At 45.5% G+C, this 17389-nt stretch overlaps 1 protein-coding gene across 1 annotated transcript; it reads right to left on the reverse strand.

The window, feature by feature from the left end:
• Positions 1-472: 472 nt before the first annotated feature.
• On the reverse strand, positions 473-17321 carry LAMP1 (lysosome associated membrane protein 1). The gene is made up of 9 exons (XM_085534388.1): positions 17187-17321; positions 8734-8849; positions 7439-7652; positions 7172-7333; positions 3535-3752; positions 2498-2620; positions 2067-2136; positions 1725-1895; positions 473-1545 (listed from the first exon to the last, which is right to left on the reverse strand). The coding sequence occupies exons 1-9, from the start codon at positions 17302-17304 to the stop codon at positions 1406-1408; spliced, it is 1332 nt and encodes a 443-aa protein (XP_085390514.1). The 5' UTR covers positions 17305-17321; the 3' UTR covers positions 473-1405.
• Between the last annotated feature and the right edge of the window lie 68 nt (positions 17322-17389).

A 17389-nucleotide genomic window follows, 5' to 3' on the forward strand; every position in this document is an offset into this window, starting at 1 on the left:
GTGGCCACATCCCTTCCTCACCTTCCTGGTTTAAAAAGAAAGGGATCATTGTGAATACAGTTGAGCAAACATGCTTCCCAATGGATGGTAAAGAGCTTGACTGCAGAGGGAGCGCTTGTACTGAGTATCCTAGCAGCACATTCAGAAAGCAGTGCTGAGCAGGGCAGGCCTTTGCACTGATGTCTCTCAGTATGCTGCAATTTAACCTAAGCATCACCCTCTCCAGCTCCCAGCTTACTGATGTGCAGCAGCTTTCCCTGTTGCCAACGACAACCTCCACAACAGCAGGCAGTGCCATTTCAAACCACTGTATGCAGGTGAGCCCCACCTTTGTGGCAGAGAAGAAGGAACAGAGCTCTAGTTTAACAATCCCACACTATGACTGGCTCAGAGCTCCTGTAGAGCCAAACCACGACCACGTCAAGCGGCCACACCTGGTTTATAGAAACTGATGAGCAGCTACTCAAGAGCATACAGAAAAAAAGTGTCTTTATTAGCATTGTTACAGGCAATGCATACATAAGAACTGATCCTTAAAGTGTACAACCCCCCCCAGCCAAGTTTAAAGCAAGAGAATCAGCAGATTGAGACCTATATTGTACACATGTGCAGTAAGAGATCTCTCCGGACCTTCCAACAGAAGAGACTGAAATCACTTTACAAAAAAAACCAAAAGTAAATAAAAACAACACCCATTTTAAAAAAGGAGCAGCTCCTAAAGAGCTGCTGGAGCATCAAAAAGATCAAACAGGGGAGCTGCTGTCCAATCGAGTTCCTGTAAGGTTGGAGTATTGCGTCGTTCACACCCTGCATGTGCCAGGCATCGTGTTTAAAGCTTAGTAATACAAAATACACACCCTAGAGCCCAGGTGGGGTTGAGATCAACTTCCATTCTGTCAGTTGTTACTGGGTTTCTGTCAACGCACCATCAGTACTGTTAGCATCGCCGGGTGGCAGCAGGGCCAACCGTGAACTTTTTCCCTTTGTTAAAAGCTCTGAAATTGAGTCAATGTAAATTAGCGCCATCTCTCTCCAGCATCTTCATGCTGACTTCACCTTAATGCCAATTCAAAGCAAAAACGATCCATCCTTAACGAAAAAACAAAACAAACCAAAAACCCAAGAACTTTTAGCTCGTTTCTAAGTGGGTAAATATTTCAACTAGTTAGCAAAATTAAACACCAGAATTGTCAGAAGTTATTTCTGTGCATAGTTAAATGCTGCAAGATGATTTCACGTTTAATAAAGCAGACTTTTAGAAGCAATTTGCAAGAAAAGGTGTTCCCTTACGATATCAATCTTAGCTCGGGGAGAGAGAGAGGGGTGCTTTGCTGTTCTGTTGAGGTTTTTTTTTTCCAGCTTCTTGCAATTGCTTTTCATCTACAGTGGAATTTAGTGCAAGTCATTAAATGGTTTGGTACCCAGCGTGGCTCCTCTTTCTGCCAATCAAGTAAGCGATCAGGACAATTAGAACCAGACCAGCAAGGGCTGCACCAACTATTATAGGGATCAGCATGTTGTTTTCATCCAGCTGACATTCTTCCACTAAAGAGAGAGAAAGAGTTACGTTAGGCACTGATCCTACACAGGACCTAGGTGTCCCCACAGCACCTGTAATACAGCACATGGAGTTTTAGCATAGCGCTTATTCCCCTGACTACAGACTTAGGTTTCTATTAGATTGCAGTTCCCTCCACCCCCATATAAAAATTTAAACCCCTTACCTGCCCCAAACTTGTCTCCATCAACCTTGAAAGCCTGGACCTGAACATTAAATACATTGACAAGGGCTTTGTCTGTGACCTGGAGATTCTCCTCCGCGCTGCACTTGTAGGAGTTCCCCACTGAAGCTCTCAGTTCATTCATGCTGTCATTCGATGCTTCAAATGTTGGAGCTGCGGGAGAGAAAGTCCTGTTAAAGCATCCTGAAAAGCAGAAGCTGGCAGCTCACTGAGCTTTGAATTCAAAGGACATTCCTCCCCAGCATTTCTAATGTGTTCCTTAATGCAGGCAACCCTTAATATTTAAGGAAGGGGTTACTGAAAGGACACTTTAAAAGTCCCTACCTTTTGCTTCAGAAGGCAGAGTTGTGCTGACTTTCACACCTTGCAGGAAGAATTTCTCACTAGTTGCATTCTTTTAAACAAAGAAAAAAAGACACCAGTAGCTTTCATTGAAAATAAAGGCTGTTCAACACCACCTTTGTCACCTGCTGGTCCTGTGCTGCACCAGAACCATTCCCAGCTTGGGGAAAAAAACCTTTACAGGTTCAGCAACACAAAGGAAAGAAATTCCCGTTCCAAAAAGAATGTGTTTACATTCTTTCCTCTTAAGAATTACTAAGAATTAAATCCCCTATATCGTAGTATTAAAACCAAAGCCATTACTCATTCCCCTGCCCACAGTCAGCTCTTTTTGCTATGGTAATTATCCAGGTTAACAAACCCACATCAAAAATACCGCAGAGACCTTACGTGCTTTGTCTAGAGATCCTTACCAGTACAAAGTGGAAGGTGATCTTTGTTTTCTCAAAAGCCAGATTCAAGAAGGCGGATGTATTCTCACATGTTCCAGAAGCAATTGTGTTACCTGGTACGAAATTCAGCAGATCTAACCCCACCTATGAGAAAAGAGGGCCGATTACAGTATCTATTCTTTAAGAAGCTAATATACCGCTACACCATTAGGAAACTTCTGGTTTGATTGCACTCGCATGTATACAATGCTGTATTGACCTGAAGAGTTTAAAGGCAAAAGGCAAAAAACACGGATGCCAACACAGCCATCTACCCAACATCAACTCAGGTTAAGCCACAGGATACTGAAAAAGCTCACAACAGAAGCTCTACACAGCAAACATGTTGGTTTACTGAGCCTTGGTTGCTGTTTCCTATCCTATCCTTCAGCAGTAACTGGGATTATGGCTCATATCTTTGCCTTATGGGCTAATAGGAAACAGGTTTGTACACAAGGCTGGCAAGCCAGGCTTCATAGCACTGGTGGACTCAAAGAGCCTACCACCAAGGCTGCAATTTGTCAGTCTGCCTAGTTTTGCAATGAAGCAGTGTTAGAAGGGAAGATAATTGCTACTGTTTCTATTTAGGTACCTCAGGCTAAATTCCTCTGTTTAACAGATCAGATACCTCATTTAGATGGAATCTCTGATATCAAAGCATGACTAGGTGGATCCTATAATTGTTACTGCTCCTGTAGAATGGCCACGTACACTAAATGTGTTTGACAGACAAATTTAGCACTCTCAACGAGGAAAAACAATCTTTCATGACCTCTTTCAGCATTACTGACTTTAACCAGACCCTACTGTAAGCCAAGCTAAGCAATTCAAATAGAGAACAATCATGGATGAACCCTATAAAGAAACAAAGAAACAAACTATATATATATATATATATATATATATATATATATATACACACACACACACATATATATATATATGTTTTATGGAAAAGAAATACCCTGTAATAATTATGCAAGTTTTCTCTAAGGAATCTGAAGGTTTTAAAAATGTACCTTTTCATCTTTTTTTAGATAGGTGATGTTGAGCTGTAACCCCATGGAGGCAAGGACACAGGTTCCATTGGCGCCAGTCACGTTGTATTTACCAACTGCGGGACTGGAGGGTGCTGTAGTTGGTGCTGGGCTGGTTGTTGGAACCTGGCTAGTAATGTGTTTCGAAGTTGTTGATGCTACAGTGGTTGTAGAGACCATATCTTCCCTACATTCTGTCTCTGGAAAGAAAGGAAAACATACAGTCTTCATCAAACAGTTACAAGATTAGCTGCCTTTCTTATCCTCAAGGGAAAGGAAGACAATTTCAAGTAGCTTTTCCTAAGAGAAGGTAATAAAAGCTGACAAAACAATAACAAAAACATTACTTGAACTCTTGTTTCAAAGTTTAGGAATCTAGCTTACGAAAATACCTCTGCTGTCATTTACAGAAGTTCACGGTACCTGCATCTGCTTTTGTTGATATCTATCACTTCACAATCAAATCAGTACAAACAAGAGATTCCAGCCAGCATTCCTGCTGCCTGCTCACTGCAAGGCTTCAAGGACTCCCCCGTTGGACACTTTAGGCAGCCATGTACCAGAAGCAGAGGAATAATTTTCATGCCCAGTATTAAAAGCAGTCTCCCAGGAGTGTGTTGTTCTCATTCCCCCCTGTATGCTAACAAGTCATGAGAACCCTACTTCATTGCGTCAATACTCACAGTAACATAAGAATACTATGCTGGACCTGTTGAGTTCTCACAGCAATGCTGTGACTCTTGCACCTCCACTGTGATTGCAAGACATTGCTTCTGATAGCAAGGGTTCTCCTGTATTCTTTCCATTTGGGTTTCATGCCCATCCTCTCTGCATTCTGTACTTACAGCTACCTACCACCTGAGGTGCAGGGCTGAGTGAAGATGACTACCTGACTTCTCACCCAGTTTCAGCACCAGCTCCCACAGTAGGAGAGAGGTAGAACAGTGGCTTCATTTGCCAGAGTATTTGCAAATACCTGGCAGCAAGAGCTGAGCTCGTTGAGGATAGCCAAGAACCTTCCTGCATTGAGGATCTAAGCCAAAACCAAAGGTCATAGCAAAGATGTTACTCTAGCACAGGCTTTCCTGTTCCGAGCCAAGGTCACCTCCCTGCTTTAGGGATAACAACTTGCAACTTTTAAGGATGGCAGTAACTGCAGCAGCCTCACAGTCCATTCCTATCTTGAAGATAATGTGTAATGTGTAATAAGTAATGAATAGCCTCTGTACTTAACAAGCAACTTAGCTTTTGATTATGACTCAGAAAGAACTCTAAATACAGCTTACCCACATCTTGTGAACTCATACAAACTCCATCACCGCACAACTTTCCTACTCCATTTTCTACTCTATTCATGGAAGTGGGGGGAAGAGCAGAGAGAAAGTGGATGGATGAATGGAGGAGTGACTCTACCTTCAGTCAGTTCATCAGATACTACTCAGGTCCCACATTGCGGTGATGTAACAAATAAACCAGGCAGTCAGTTTAAATGCTACATAAATGGATATTTTTCCCACTGTCTGCAAAGCCTCAACATACGCAGCCTCTTACTAAACTTGGCAGAGATGGACTCAAGCGGTAATTTGTTCTAGGTGGAATTTTGATATAGTGTTTTTACTGAACTAACTTACAGCACAGCTCCTACTAGCTCTGCAAAACAGATGTGGAGGCAAGATGCTCTTTTCTTCTGACAGTTACAGGAAAGCAGCTGACAATTCTACCAACAGAAAGTCAAAGCCCTCTTTCTTCAGAGCTGGGAATCACAAAGGAGAACTCCAGATTGCAAGTTGATCAATAACAAGCTGCCAAAAAGCATGGGGAAGTGTCAAGCCTGAAAGTGGAAAGAAGGAACTGATCTGGGAAGAATAAGCTGTTTTCAGGATCAAGACCTTTAAAGAACTCTTCAACTATCTGAATTAAAAACAAGCAGGGGGATGGCTCATTATGCAGTAAGAATGGAAAAACTGCAAAAATATTGTGTGCAGCCTCAAGAAATAAATAGAACATAAGGGAAGATGGCAGTGTGCATAACAGTAATGTGAAAGTGAAAAAAAAAATCCACCACAAAACCAGAAGCATGAACTAAAACCAAACAGTGTCACCAGCTCATGAGATCATGTCTATTCCCAAACATCAATAGTTTCATCAAGATGGTGATACCACCAGACAGAAAAAAACCTAAAGAACAAAAGAAAAGGAAGTAACGATGGACAGAAAGTAAAGCAAATGTTGATGACCTTGTGTTCCATAAGGAACACCCACCCAAAATAATGCAATATTGCCTTACAGTTTAACTGAAGGACTATAAGAATAGACCATAAATAGGCGGTGCTGAATAGGCAGTAAGGAGATTTTAAAACATGCCAAAGCTGTGCTGCAAACTAGATCACCAAAGGGAAAAATCTGATTGAGAGAATGATACCTGCTGAAAACTGAGTCAATAATGTGAAGCAGCCATAAAAAACAAAGTCCACTCCAATATTACCATGCATCAGGCAAAGTATTTTGCAGGGAGATGGGACAACGTACAAATACTCCTTTTGAAGGCACTTGTTCAATGCATCACTGTATGCCAACAGCGACTACTCTGGTTTTAAGATTTCATTCCACTTCACGAGTGCACAGCTGGGATTAGCAGCATAGGAAAGAAGGGTTCCAAGTCACCTTGAGAAGATGAAGACTTCTTACTTGCCCTAACAGAAGAAAAAGACTTACCGTCCCCTAAAATGCCCTGGGCAAACAAGAGCCGTGTAAACTGAAGAACACTGCCACAAAAACAGAGCATGAATACACTATGAAGTAGCCTGTTTTCTATTCATTACAGAAGTAAAATTCTAAAATGCTTTTTGATACAAGTAAATCAGGACAAGAAGTCTTTGGGGACTGCAGCTGAGGTAACATTTTCATAGATTGTATGAACCCACCTACATGGAAGTTTTAGGTACCTGCTCCCTGCATCACAGCTGTCCTCTACCACGTTCACATTACTTGGGTAGAGAGTAATACTTCAAAGGGATTGAGAACCTCCCCAAACCAGGATCTGGGCCATGTGCCCAGCTGACCTACAGCAGCAGGAGTTGACAGCCAGAAGGGAGAAATGTTCCCTGATGCCTGCACAAAACTCCAGGAACACAGTGCTTGGATCAATCGGCCACGAACACTGACACACCCAGAGGAAACCTGAAGCAAGTTTATTCATTTCAGAAGATTCTGCTATCAGTTAATGTCAACAACTGCCTAAATATCACAGAATCACAGAATTGTAGGGGTTGGAAGGGACCTCTAGAGATCATTGGGTCCAACCCCCCTGCCAAAGCAGGTTCCCTACACCACGTCACACAGGAAGGCGTCCAGGCGGGTCTTTAATATCTCCAGAGAAGGAGACTCCACCACCTCCCTGGGCAGCCTGTTCCAGTGCTCCGTCACCCTCACTGTAAAGAAGTTCTTCCGCGCATTCATGCAGAATTTCCTATGCTGAAGTTTCATCCCATTACCCCTAGTCCTATCCCCATGCACTACTGAAAAGAGACCAGCTCTTTGTAGAATCAAGATGTAAAAGTAACACCTATTACTGGAGATATGAACCCACCGAGTACATTTTCTGTTAAGAGATACCTACTGTTGGTACTGAAAGTGCCATTTGTGGGATAGGCTTCCAAAGTAACATTGCTGAAAGTAACGTTCACATGTTTCATATGGATGTTCTTGGAGTTGATGCATCTGTATTCCGTGCCAATACGTGCCTGAATAACAGATTTTTGTGTTGCTTCCATCACTTTTCCTGCGAAAAGATCACATGGCATCAGTAGGTAACAGTTTGTATGGAAACAAATCAGTATTACACCTGCAAGGGTGACATAATAAGAACAGCAAGTTTTCAATTTACCTTCAGATGCATTAGGGAATAAAGTTTCATCAGACAGATTGTAGTAGAAAATTAGCTCTTCAACTTGGTACTCATCCGGAGTTTTTGAGAAATCCAGACGTATCAAGTGTCCTGCTCCAAAACCCAATGCTAGAACTGGATGAGATGTGTTACCTTCACCACACGAGCTGAGCGACTGTGATGTGGCATTTTGGGGAAGGAAGAAGTGTGCAAACTGTGGGGTAAGAAAACAGAGCACACAAAAGGGAAAACATTACAGCTTTTCCTTACTGCTTTTTTACCTAGGAACTTGCTACCAAACATAAAAGTGACATGCATATACATGTGAGGTCTCTTCTCACTAGTGACAAGTGACAGGACAAGGGGAAATGGCCTCAAGTTGCGCCAGGACAAGTTTAGGTTGGATATTAGGAAGAACTTCTTCACAGAAAGGGTAGTTAGGAACTGGAATAGGCTCCCCTGGGAGGTGGTTGAATCGCCATCCCTGGATGTGTTTAAGAGCCATTTGGATGTGGTGCTCAGGGATATGATTTAGCAGAGGGTTTTTAGAGTTAGGGTACTGGTTAGGCTGCGGTTGGACTTGATGATCTTCAAGGTCTTTTCCAACCTGGGTGATTCTATGATTATAAGGTATCTACTTACTTAGCAGTATACAGCAAGTAGCTGATGACTAGAAAAAAACTTCAACAGGAATGCCTTAAAACACAATCTCAATAAGACTATTTATAATCAGCGATTCCTGCTTAGTATTAAAGATGCCAAAGTCAGTAAATTGAAAAGCTGAGTATTTGCAAATAATGATTCTTAACTTTCCAGTTAAACTTTGTGTATAGACTACAAGTCTTCAGACATACTGGAACCTACAGAGACCTGCTAAGGGAGCAGACCACAGGTTTCAGAGATGTTTGAAAGCTACACACCAGTGGTCGCTTCACTTCAGATTTAGTCAATCTGGGTAAATTGCAATGATCCCATTCACTACTAAAAAGACTGGTAGTATTTGCTTTCATCTACAGTCATGATGAAAGTCATTTCAGCTACCAATAGGACTTATGTGGAATTTCTGCCCAAGTTCCACACCTCTGTTACTGTGGTGATTTTATGCAGCCCAGTCTTTAATTACAGGAAACACTGGTAATTAAGGAGAAGTTGATGTAACATGACAAAGAGGGGAGTGTTCGCAGAAGCAGTTTTTCAAGCTTAAATATTTGTTCAGTTTCAGTAGTGCACACTTACAAAAAGACCCCACACATGGTACAAAATACACAAGACAAGAAGGGAGTGCCTCCCGTTACCTGCTTTTGCCCATTGCTTTTGTATTCCACTGAGAAGGCTACTGTCAGGTTAGCAATGATGCAGACTTTGCCTGTTGAATCTCTCACGTCAAAGGAAGAGGAAGCCTGTAAAAAGCCTGTAAGAGTGACAAAAGTATTTAAACAGGGGTCACATAAGATTTAATTTTTCAATTCAAGCAAAGACAAGCATGCATAACTCCATTTTGAAAACGCATCCTGAACAGCAGTTGTGTTTAAGGACTGTAACGACTAAGTTTCCACAGTAGCCTTAACATCAATAACCAACAGAACACATTTAACACCCCATTTATAAAAGACAAAGCTGCCCAGAGCAAAGCTGTTGACGTGCTGGGTCCTGAGAGCAGAAGAAAAGCTTGTAACAAGCGCATCAGTCACAGTGTTCAAGGCACCAACTCCATGGTCACCCTGCACAGGGATTATTTTGCAAGCTTCAGCCAGAACCAACTTAACACATGAGGTCCTGCAGCCTTATACTGCTCAGCAACCCCTCAATAAGCCTCGCTTCCCACTGTACCAAGACACCCAACTGCACACATGCTGAATGCAGCAGTTAGTGGGCTTGGACTGAATGCAGATGTCTGGGAGGCACTGCCAAAGGCAGCATGATGGAGGGTGCCCCGCTTGCCAGGAAAGCCTCTCCTGCCTGCCATCACACTCCCTGCACTCGAGAGGAAGATGGGGGCCAAGACTTTGACACAGAGAGAGGTCACAGCTTCCTGCCTGCTTTAAGCTAATCTCAGAGCTGCTGACTAAAGCAGGGCTTCTCCTCTGCTCGGAGCACCAGCACAACTCGCACACTCTTACTGCCTGTGCGGGGTAGGACTGTGTGGTTGAGATCATCCTCTGACAGCAGGACAGACTCACACAGGCTGACACTGACGACCTTCACCTGGGGCACATGTACTGGCTGAGTGCTTGTTATCCTCAACTTCATTTGCACTAAGAGCCCCACAGACAGTGCTTCTGCATCTGTGTTCAATAGCATCTGCCCATAGTTCTTGACTGAAGAGCCTTTTCTTCATGTTCCTGATAGCCTTTGTCCCCACGCACCCAGAACAAACTTCACCACAAAAAGCCTGCACTGTTTGCTGCCAGCACTTTGTCACCTCACATAAAACCTGAAAACAAGCGGCTGCAAGACAAACCACTCCATTTATCACAAGCAAATAAGCTTTAAAGAGTCAAACACGCTAATCCATTCAACTGCTGATCTAGCAAAAAGATCCAGCAGAGGGATTATCCATTAGCTGGCTTTCCCGCTCTCCAGAGGTTTTTAAAAAGCGAATCATAACTTGAAAACTTTGTGCTACAGGACTACAGCGTGCACAAATAGCATTGTGACAATCAGGACTAATTGGGCTTTTATCAGCTGGATTGGGTATAATCACAGAATGGTTTGGAAGGGACCTTTAAGATAACCTATAGTCCCACCCCCTCACTGTAGGCAGGGACACCTACTAGAGCAGGCTGCTCAAAGCCCCATCCAGCCTGGCTTGAATGCTTATAGGGAGGGGGCATCCACAGCCTCACTGGGCAACCTGTTCCAGTGTCTCGCCATCCTCACAGGAAAGAACTCTGCCCTAATACCTAGCCTACCCCTCTTCCAGTTTAAAGTCATCTCCCCTCATCCTGTCGCTACCTGCCCTTATAAAAAGACCCTCCCCAGCTTTCCTGTAGGCCCCTTCAGGTACTGGAAGGCTGCTATAAGGTCCCCCCCAAGAGCCTTCTCTTCTCTAGACTGAAGAGCCCCAGCTCTCTCAGCCTATCCTCATAGAGGAGGTGCTCCAGCCCTTTAATGATTATCTTTGTAGCCCTCCTCTGGACCCACTCCAGCAGCTCCAAATCCTTCTTATACTGGGGCTCCAGAACTGGATGCAGTACTCCAGGTGGGATCTCACGAGAGCAGAGGGGCAGAATCGCCTCCCTCGACCCACTGGACACACTTCCCTTGATGCAACCCAGGATATAATTGGCCTTTTGGGCTGCAAGCGCACATTGCTGCCTCACGTTGGATCTTTCATCGACTGACACCCCCTAAATCCTTCTCCTCAGGGCTGCTCTCAAGCCATTCTCCACCCAACCTGTATCTGTGCTTGGGATTGCCCCAACTCAGGTGCAGGACCTGACACTGACACTGTGTAACTCTATCATAAAAGGCCACTAAGGCCATCAGCACGCACAGAAGGCACTTCAGTTGTAGGAACACACCGGACACAATCTCTCTGGCATTCAGTAAGCATTTTCCCTTAACATTAAGGAAACACTGCTGACCAAGAGAAAATACCAGTCCGACCCATTCCAGGTGATTCAGAGAACAAAAGACAATGCAAAGGTACCAGAGAAAGCACTGAGTGGAGCACGGATTCTGGGAATGAACAGCTGACAAATCATTCTCAGTGAGTTTAAGTAATAGACCATAAGTGGTCTGAACAAACATTAAGACATTCCACCTGCATAGCTACTAGGTTTCTGCAAGGTTAAGCTCATACCATGATGCAAAACTCAGTCTGGTTAGGGAGGAACAAAAGCCATAAAACACCACTCCCTCCTTAGAACTGTTCAGCAGCTGCTGGATTTGCAGTGTCAGAGCAACACAGGACACGCATCAGGCATGAGACAGCAAGCTGACCTCCATGAAGTGGTGAAGCGAGCTGTTTCCTTGCAAGCACATGGGTATTCATGAGGACGCTGACCAGAGCAAGCACTGTGATGGCAGCAAGACACACAGCTACACTCCTGGGGCAGGAGCAGAGAGGAACGCAGAACATATTGATGGGGCGTATATGGGACAGGAGGGCAAAGAAAACTTAGCCAAAGCACAGAGGAACAGATGAAGGCACTGAGGAAAAGAAACTCCTGCTGCCTACTCTGTGCTCCAGCCAGCTCAGAGCAGCTCACAAGGTTTGGGAGGAAAGCAGCTGTTGAGTTTGACAAGGCTGCTTCAGCGTCGACCAGTGATTAAGGCATGAATCATCAGCAGCCCACAAATAGTAAGAGCCTACAGTCCAAATGTCAAGAATACAGAAAAGCAAACTGATGCTGAGTCAATCTGTTTCGGGATTGTTTCTAATTCAGTTACATAAAGTAATGCACAATTTTAATTACAGCATGCCTACAAGATGGGGCTATGGCTTGTACTTCTCACAACTACGCCATCATTTGATACGTAATGCAAAACCTGATACAACCTCCAGCTTCTTTTCTCTTTGGACTTGGAACATTCTTGGAACAAACTTCTCTACAGTGAGGGTGACGGAGCACTGGAACAGGCTGCCCAGGGAGGTGGTGGAGTCTCCTTCTCTGGAGATATTCAAGACCCGCCTGGACGCCTACCTGTGTGACGTGGTGTAGGGAGCCTGCTTTGGCAGGGGGGTTGGACTCGATGATCTCTAGAGGTCCCTTCCAACTCCTACAATTCTGTGATTCTTCATTGACTACAGCACCCTACTTGCCCACTACCTGTGCCAGAGCAGCAGCAGCACTTCAGATTCCCACAGCTCAACAGCTCACGGAATCTCAATAGGGGAAAAAAAGCAAATTTGGTGAAGTTTGACCTCATTGCAGCCTTTCAATACCTGAAGGGAACTTACTCCCAGGAGGGGAGTAAACTTTTCGAAAGGGCTGACAATAGTAGGACACGGGGAAATGGTTTTAAGTTGAAAGAGGGAAGATTTAGGTTGGATGTTAGGGGGAAGTTCTTCACTAGCAGAGTGGTTAGGCCCTGGAACAGGCTGCCCAGGGAGGTTGTGGATGCCCCGTCCTTGGAGGTGTTCAAGACCAGGTTGGACGGGGCCCTGGGCAACCTGATCTAGTAAATGTGTATGTTTGGTGGCCCTGCCAGGCAGGGGGGTTGGAACTACATGATCCTTGAGGTCCCTTCCAACCCAGGTCATTCTGTGAAGTTCAATATTCGTTCAGCTGAAACGAAACCTCTTTCCTTACGTAACAGTTTGTCTCAGCGATCTACCACGGTTCACACCAAACCGAAAACTACAGTGGTTGCAAAACAACCTGGCACGGCCGAACAATCTGAATCTGAGCCTTGTGAACACGGTGCAGAGAAAGCTGGGATGCTTGACCCACTCCTGCCCACACCAAGATGATTTCAGGTTTCTACCTTGTAATGATTCAAATCCTGCTGGTCAAGCACAGCAACCCTTTGGCTACACTCCTGTATAATGGAAACCCATTAAAGGAGAAAGATGAATACCTGTTGTGCTTTAGAAAAAAGCAAGCACCTGTCATTAATGGCAATTGTTTACCCTGGCTGCCTACAAAGAGGACCTTGGGTCAAAACAGTTAATGATTCACTGTCTCCAAGCTGCACTAGAAAAAAGGACCACTGATAAGGACAGCAAACTAAAGCTACTTTTATACAATTGAGGGTTTGCTACTATGTTCTTCTGCATAAACAAAACCTTCTTCAGTATTTTTGTGCTACCCGGTGCGAGTAAAGGGCAGCAAGCCAGCCCAATTCAGTCAGATACATCCCCAGCACTAAGTGGAACAGGCTGCCACTGGAACAGGCTGCCCAGGGAGGTGGTGGAGTCTCCTCTGGAGATATTCAAGACCCACCCGGACGCCTACCTGTGTGACATGGTGTAGGGAACCTGCTTTGGCAGGGGGGTTGGACTCCACGATCTCTAGAGGTCCCTTCCAACCCCTACAATTCTGTGATTCTGTGAAGTGATACAGGGGCCTGATGGAGAGCACAGGAAACACTGCTACCCATGGGACACCAACATGAAGAGATAAGAAATGCTGCTTCTTATCCAGAAAGGTTTATTCCTCATTGAAGAAGCAAACAGAATTACCCAGTAATTCACTCCCTCTGCTGGTTTGGAAGGATCCTGTCAGCTCTGTGCCATTTGGGGAGTGGAACAGTGACCTTGGTGCTTCAGACTTCTAATGGCTATGCCAGAAATGAGAATGGAAAAATTCCTGAGGAGTTAATGCTCTCCACTAATCACACCTTCTAGTGTAACCACCACTCCCAGGTGGATACCTTGAACAATTGGAAGAGCTTTGCTTTGATCCTGGGCCTATACAACACTCAGGAGAATACAGAAAAAAAACCCTAAGAACTTTAAAAATACATTTCTCTTTAAAGATCATACTATTTAGCCACTCTCCTGCTTCCAGGGAACGAATGAAAGCAAAGCAGATTCAATGCATGAATTGCTTCTCCCAAGACAAGCTGGTCGTCAGAAAAACCTCTGACTTAGCATTTAGCTGCCACCAATGGACTCAGACTGGGTGCAGGGTTTCAACATCAGGAAGAGAGATAAGGCTGGGCACACTTCAGCTGTTGTTTCGACGTGCTTCAGTGTAAAGCATGGAAAAAAGGAGCCCAGAGTTCAACTCCAGATGTGGGTGAGTACTATAGGAGAGAATGGGATGAACTGCACTTGCGCAGCACCTGCTGTGTTCCACATCCAATTCCAGAAGACACATCCATGCCAACTTAGAATCATAGAATTACCCAGGTTGGAAAAGACCTCGGAGATCATCAAGTCCAACTGCAGCCTAACCAGTACCCTAACTCTAACAACCCTACACTAAACCATATCTCTGAGCACCACATCCAAACGGCTCTTAAACACAACCAGGGATGGTGATTCAACCACCTCCCTGGGGAGCCTATTCCTAACTACCCTTTCTGTAAAGAAGTTCTTCCTAATATCCAACCTAAACTTGCCCTGGTGCAACTTGAGGCCATTTCCCCTTGTCCTGTCACTTGTCACTAGTTGAGAAGAACTTGCAGGGATGAATTTATACAGTCAATCTCAGACTACCTTTTCAGCGTTGTTGATTTACATTAAGATAGAAGACATCTTGTTTCTCAGTTCAAACATGCAGGTGGATCAATGACCTCTTCCTTCATAACCACAATGGCACAGGAGCATAATAAAAGAAAGGATCCTTTGCAGCTGTACACTTGCCATTTGGCCATAGTTGCATCCAGCTTAGTCACATGAAGCTTCTTATGGTTTACAGTCTAGAGGAAGGAAGTCTTGAGACAGCTCTACAGAGGCTGATGCCACAAGTCCTGTGGGAAGGCTGACCTACCATGGCGAGACATCCCAGCACTCACATGAGTTCCTTTAGCACTTGCACTGCCTGGCACTGCTGTGTCACACCACACAGCTAACACGCCCCTCAATTAAGCTGACAGCCCCAATAATTAAATAAGGACCACACGTCCAAGCCCACACTGGAGAAGAAGCAGCTAAGCCACATGCCCCTATGCAATGCTGAGCCACAGCTGAAACTCTATCCGCTGCTGGCAGGGGCTCTGCTCTCACCCTTGGAAAGCAGCACTGGCAGGTGACAAAGAGGGCAAAGACGCTGCTGCTCTCAGATTCAGCAAGACATCAGTGCAACTTGAAGTCAGACATGCAGCAAACATGATTAGAAACCATCAGAACAACCTGGAAGCAGGTTACACAAAGTGAAACCTTGAAGCCAGGCTAACCAGAAAGCTAAGGAACATGCCACAGACAAACAGTGCCACAGGAGCTGGCACAGCCCTGGCCTTGTGAGCCAGAAGAGCTGCACGAGTCAGGACTGAGCAAACCATCACGTGATGGACCTGGCACCCACACACACATTCAGGTCCCTTAACACTGTGCCAATACACTCAAAGAAGCCATCAAGCGAGCACAATGGTTAAGGGCAGCGTTTGATAAAGCCACATTTCAGAAGCTGCACAACGTATAAGAAGTCACATTGCATGAAAACCACTCAATACACAGTCGCATATAACTGGCAACCCCAAGACTCAGGAAAATAGTATAACATCACATTATTTAGCGGCTATCATTTGTTAGCTAAAGTTTCTCCCCCTATAAGCTGCCATTCCCAAGGAGTGCTCTGGCCTGTTACCAAAGCTCTTGTAATCGACGCATTCACTGCAAGTACAAACAGCAAAACACACTGGTGGCAATGTTTGAAATTCCCCTTCAGACTAAGGTTGTGCAATGAGAGCACGAGGGCTGTGCATTAATAACCCTGAGCCAGCATCATGCTACCTTTATCTCATTATTTCCCCCCCTGGATCCTAGACATTATTTACTCACTGACACTGAATCAATCAATGTCTGACTAAACTTAGATGTTTTGGGAAATGTTTTCTCTGCCACGTCTATGTTTTAGCACAGAGAACTGCTGGTGCCCTGGCATGGCAGAAGCAGAGGCAGCTCTGTTGTGCTTGACACACAGCAGAGCTGATACATTGTGCTCAGCAGCACACGGATCCCTCCATATCACCATCTCACTATTAGTCAGGAAAAGCTTAATGCTGACATGTGAAACATTCAGCTCAGTGCTTGCTGCTCAGTGTGAAAGGAAACTGAAAGAGTAACCAACGTGCAGGGAGGGAAGAAAAAAAAAGAATCGAGCAGATATCAATCTCTTATCCCTGAGTCAAGGCCCTGCCAAATGCTTTCCCACTGGACCCACCCATGCTAATCCCTCAGCCGCCTGTGATCTTGCATTAACCTGATCAGCGTTCCCTCTGATGACTAAGGGGCTGCGAACACCTGACAGGCTCCTGTAAGGCTGTGCTGCTCCTCACTGCTGCCAGAAAATCACAGAATCACAGAATTGTAGGGGTTGGAAGGGACCTCTAGAGATCATCGAGTCCAACCCCCCTGCCAAAGCAGAAAATGGATGTTAGCTGTGCTGTTTGCACCACAAAGCTCTCCCTCAAGATCCTGCCCATCTTTAAGGCCCCCTCCAACTGAAGACATTTTGTGCTTCTATGGCTCTGAGGTCCTAGGGAGAAGTGATGTCTGTGTATCCACTAGTATAATAACAATATAATACTGTTAGTAAATTGTTGCTCAGTACTAAAGTAAACTTGTGCGGCTTCAGCTGTTGAAGCGACAGACACAGATTACACGCTAAGCAGTTAAATGGACTGAACTACGTTTACAGTTGCTATTTGATCAGAGGAGGGTTATCACAACCCCAGAACAAAGCAGCAGCGGGTGGTATCACTTCAGAACTGCAGTCTGACTGGAATGCAAACAAGTGTGAGCCGTATATACGCCGTGAGTCTCTACTGAAGCAGTAGCTCGGGCTGCAGGCAGCAACCCTAATAGCAGGCCTGGCAGCCGGGCCCCTTAGCGACAGCCCTTGGGCCCAGCCTAACTGCCAACAGCCACACAGCTGCCTACTGCCAGAGCGACCTCAGCGGCCTCGCAGGCTGTCGCAATCCCCAACCCCAGTCAATGTGCTATTCCAGAAGCGCAATGCTGTTATTACCGCAGCCCCCCAAGCCGCCCTCACGCTTTCAGCCCCCCTCGTCGAACCCCTCCGCTGAAAGGAAGGCGGCCATAAGGGGAGCGAGAGGCCTCCCAGCGCCATGCCAGCCTACAGGGCCCGGGGTTACCGCTGATAGCAGCCCTCCCGCCCGCTTTTTCCCTTACCGAGGAGGACGGCCGCGAGCAGCACCCGCGCCATAGCGGGGCAGGAGGCGTGAGGAGGCGGCAGGAGGGCAGCGAGGAGCGGGGGGTACGGAGACAGCAGACAGCCACGGCCGGTCATATGGCCCAGACGTCACTGGCACCGCCCCGCGTCCTCACGTGATGTGTGAGGCACAAGGGGAGGGGGAAGGCTCGGTGGGGGATGG

This window comes from Coturnix japonica, chromosome 1 (genome assembly GCF_054131305.1).
Source record: "Coturnix japonica strain WE chromosome 1, WE-NBRP24, whole genome shotgun sequence".
NCBI lineage: Eukaryota > Metazoa > Chordata > Aves > Galliformes > Phasianidae > Coturnix > Coturnix japonica.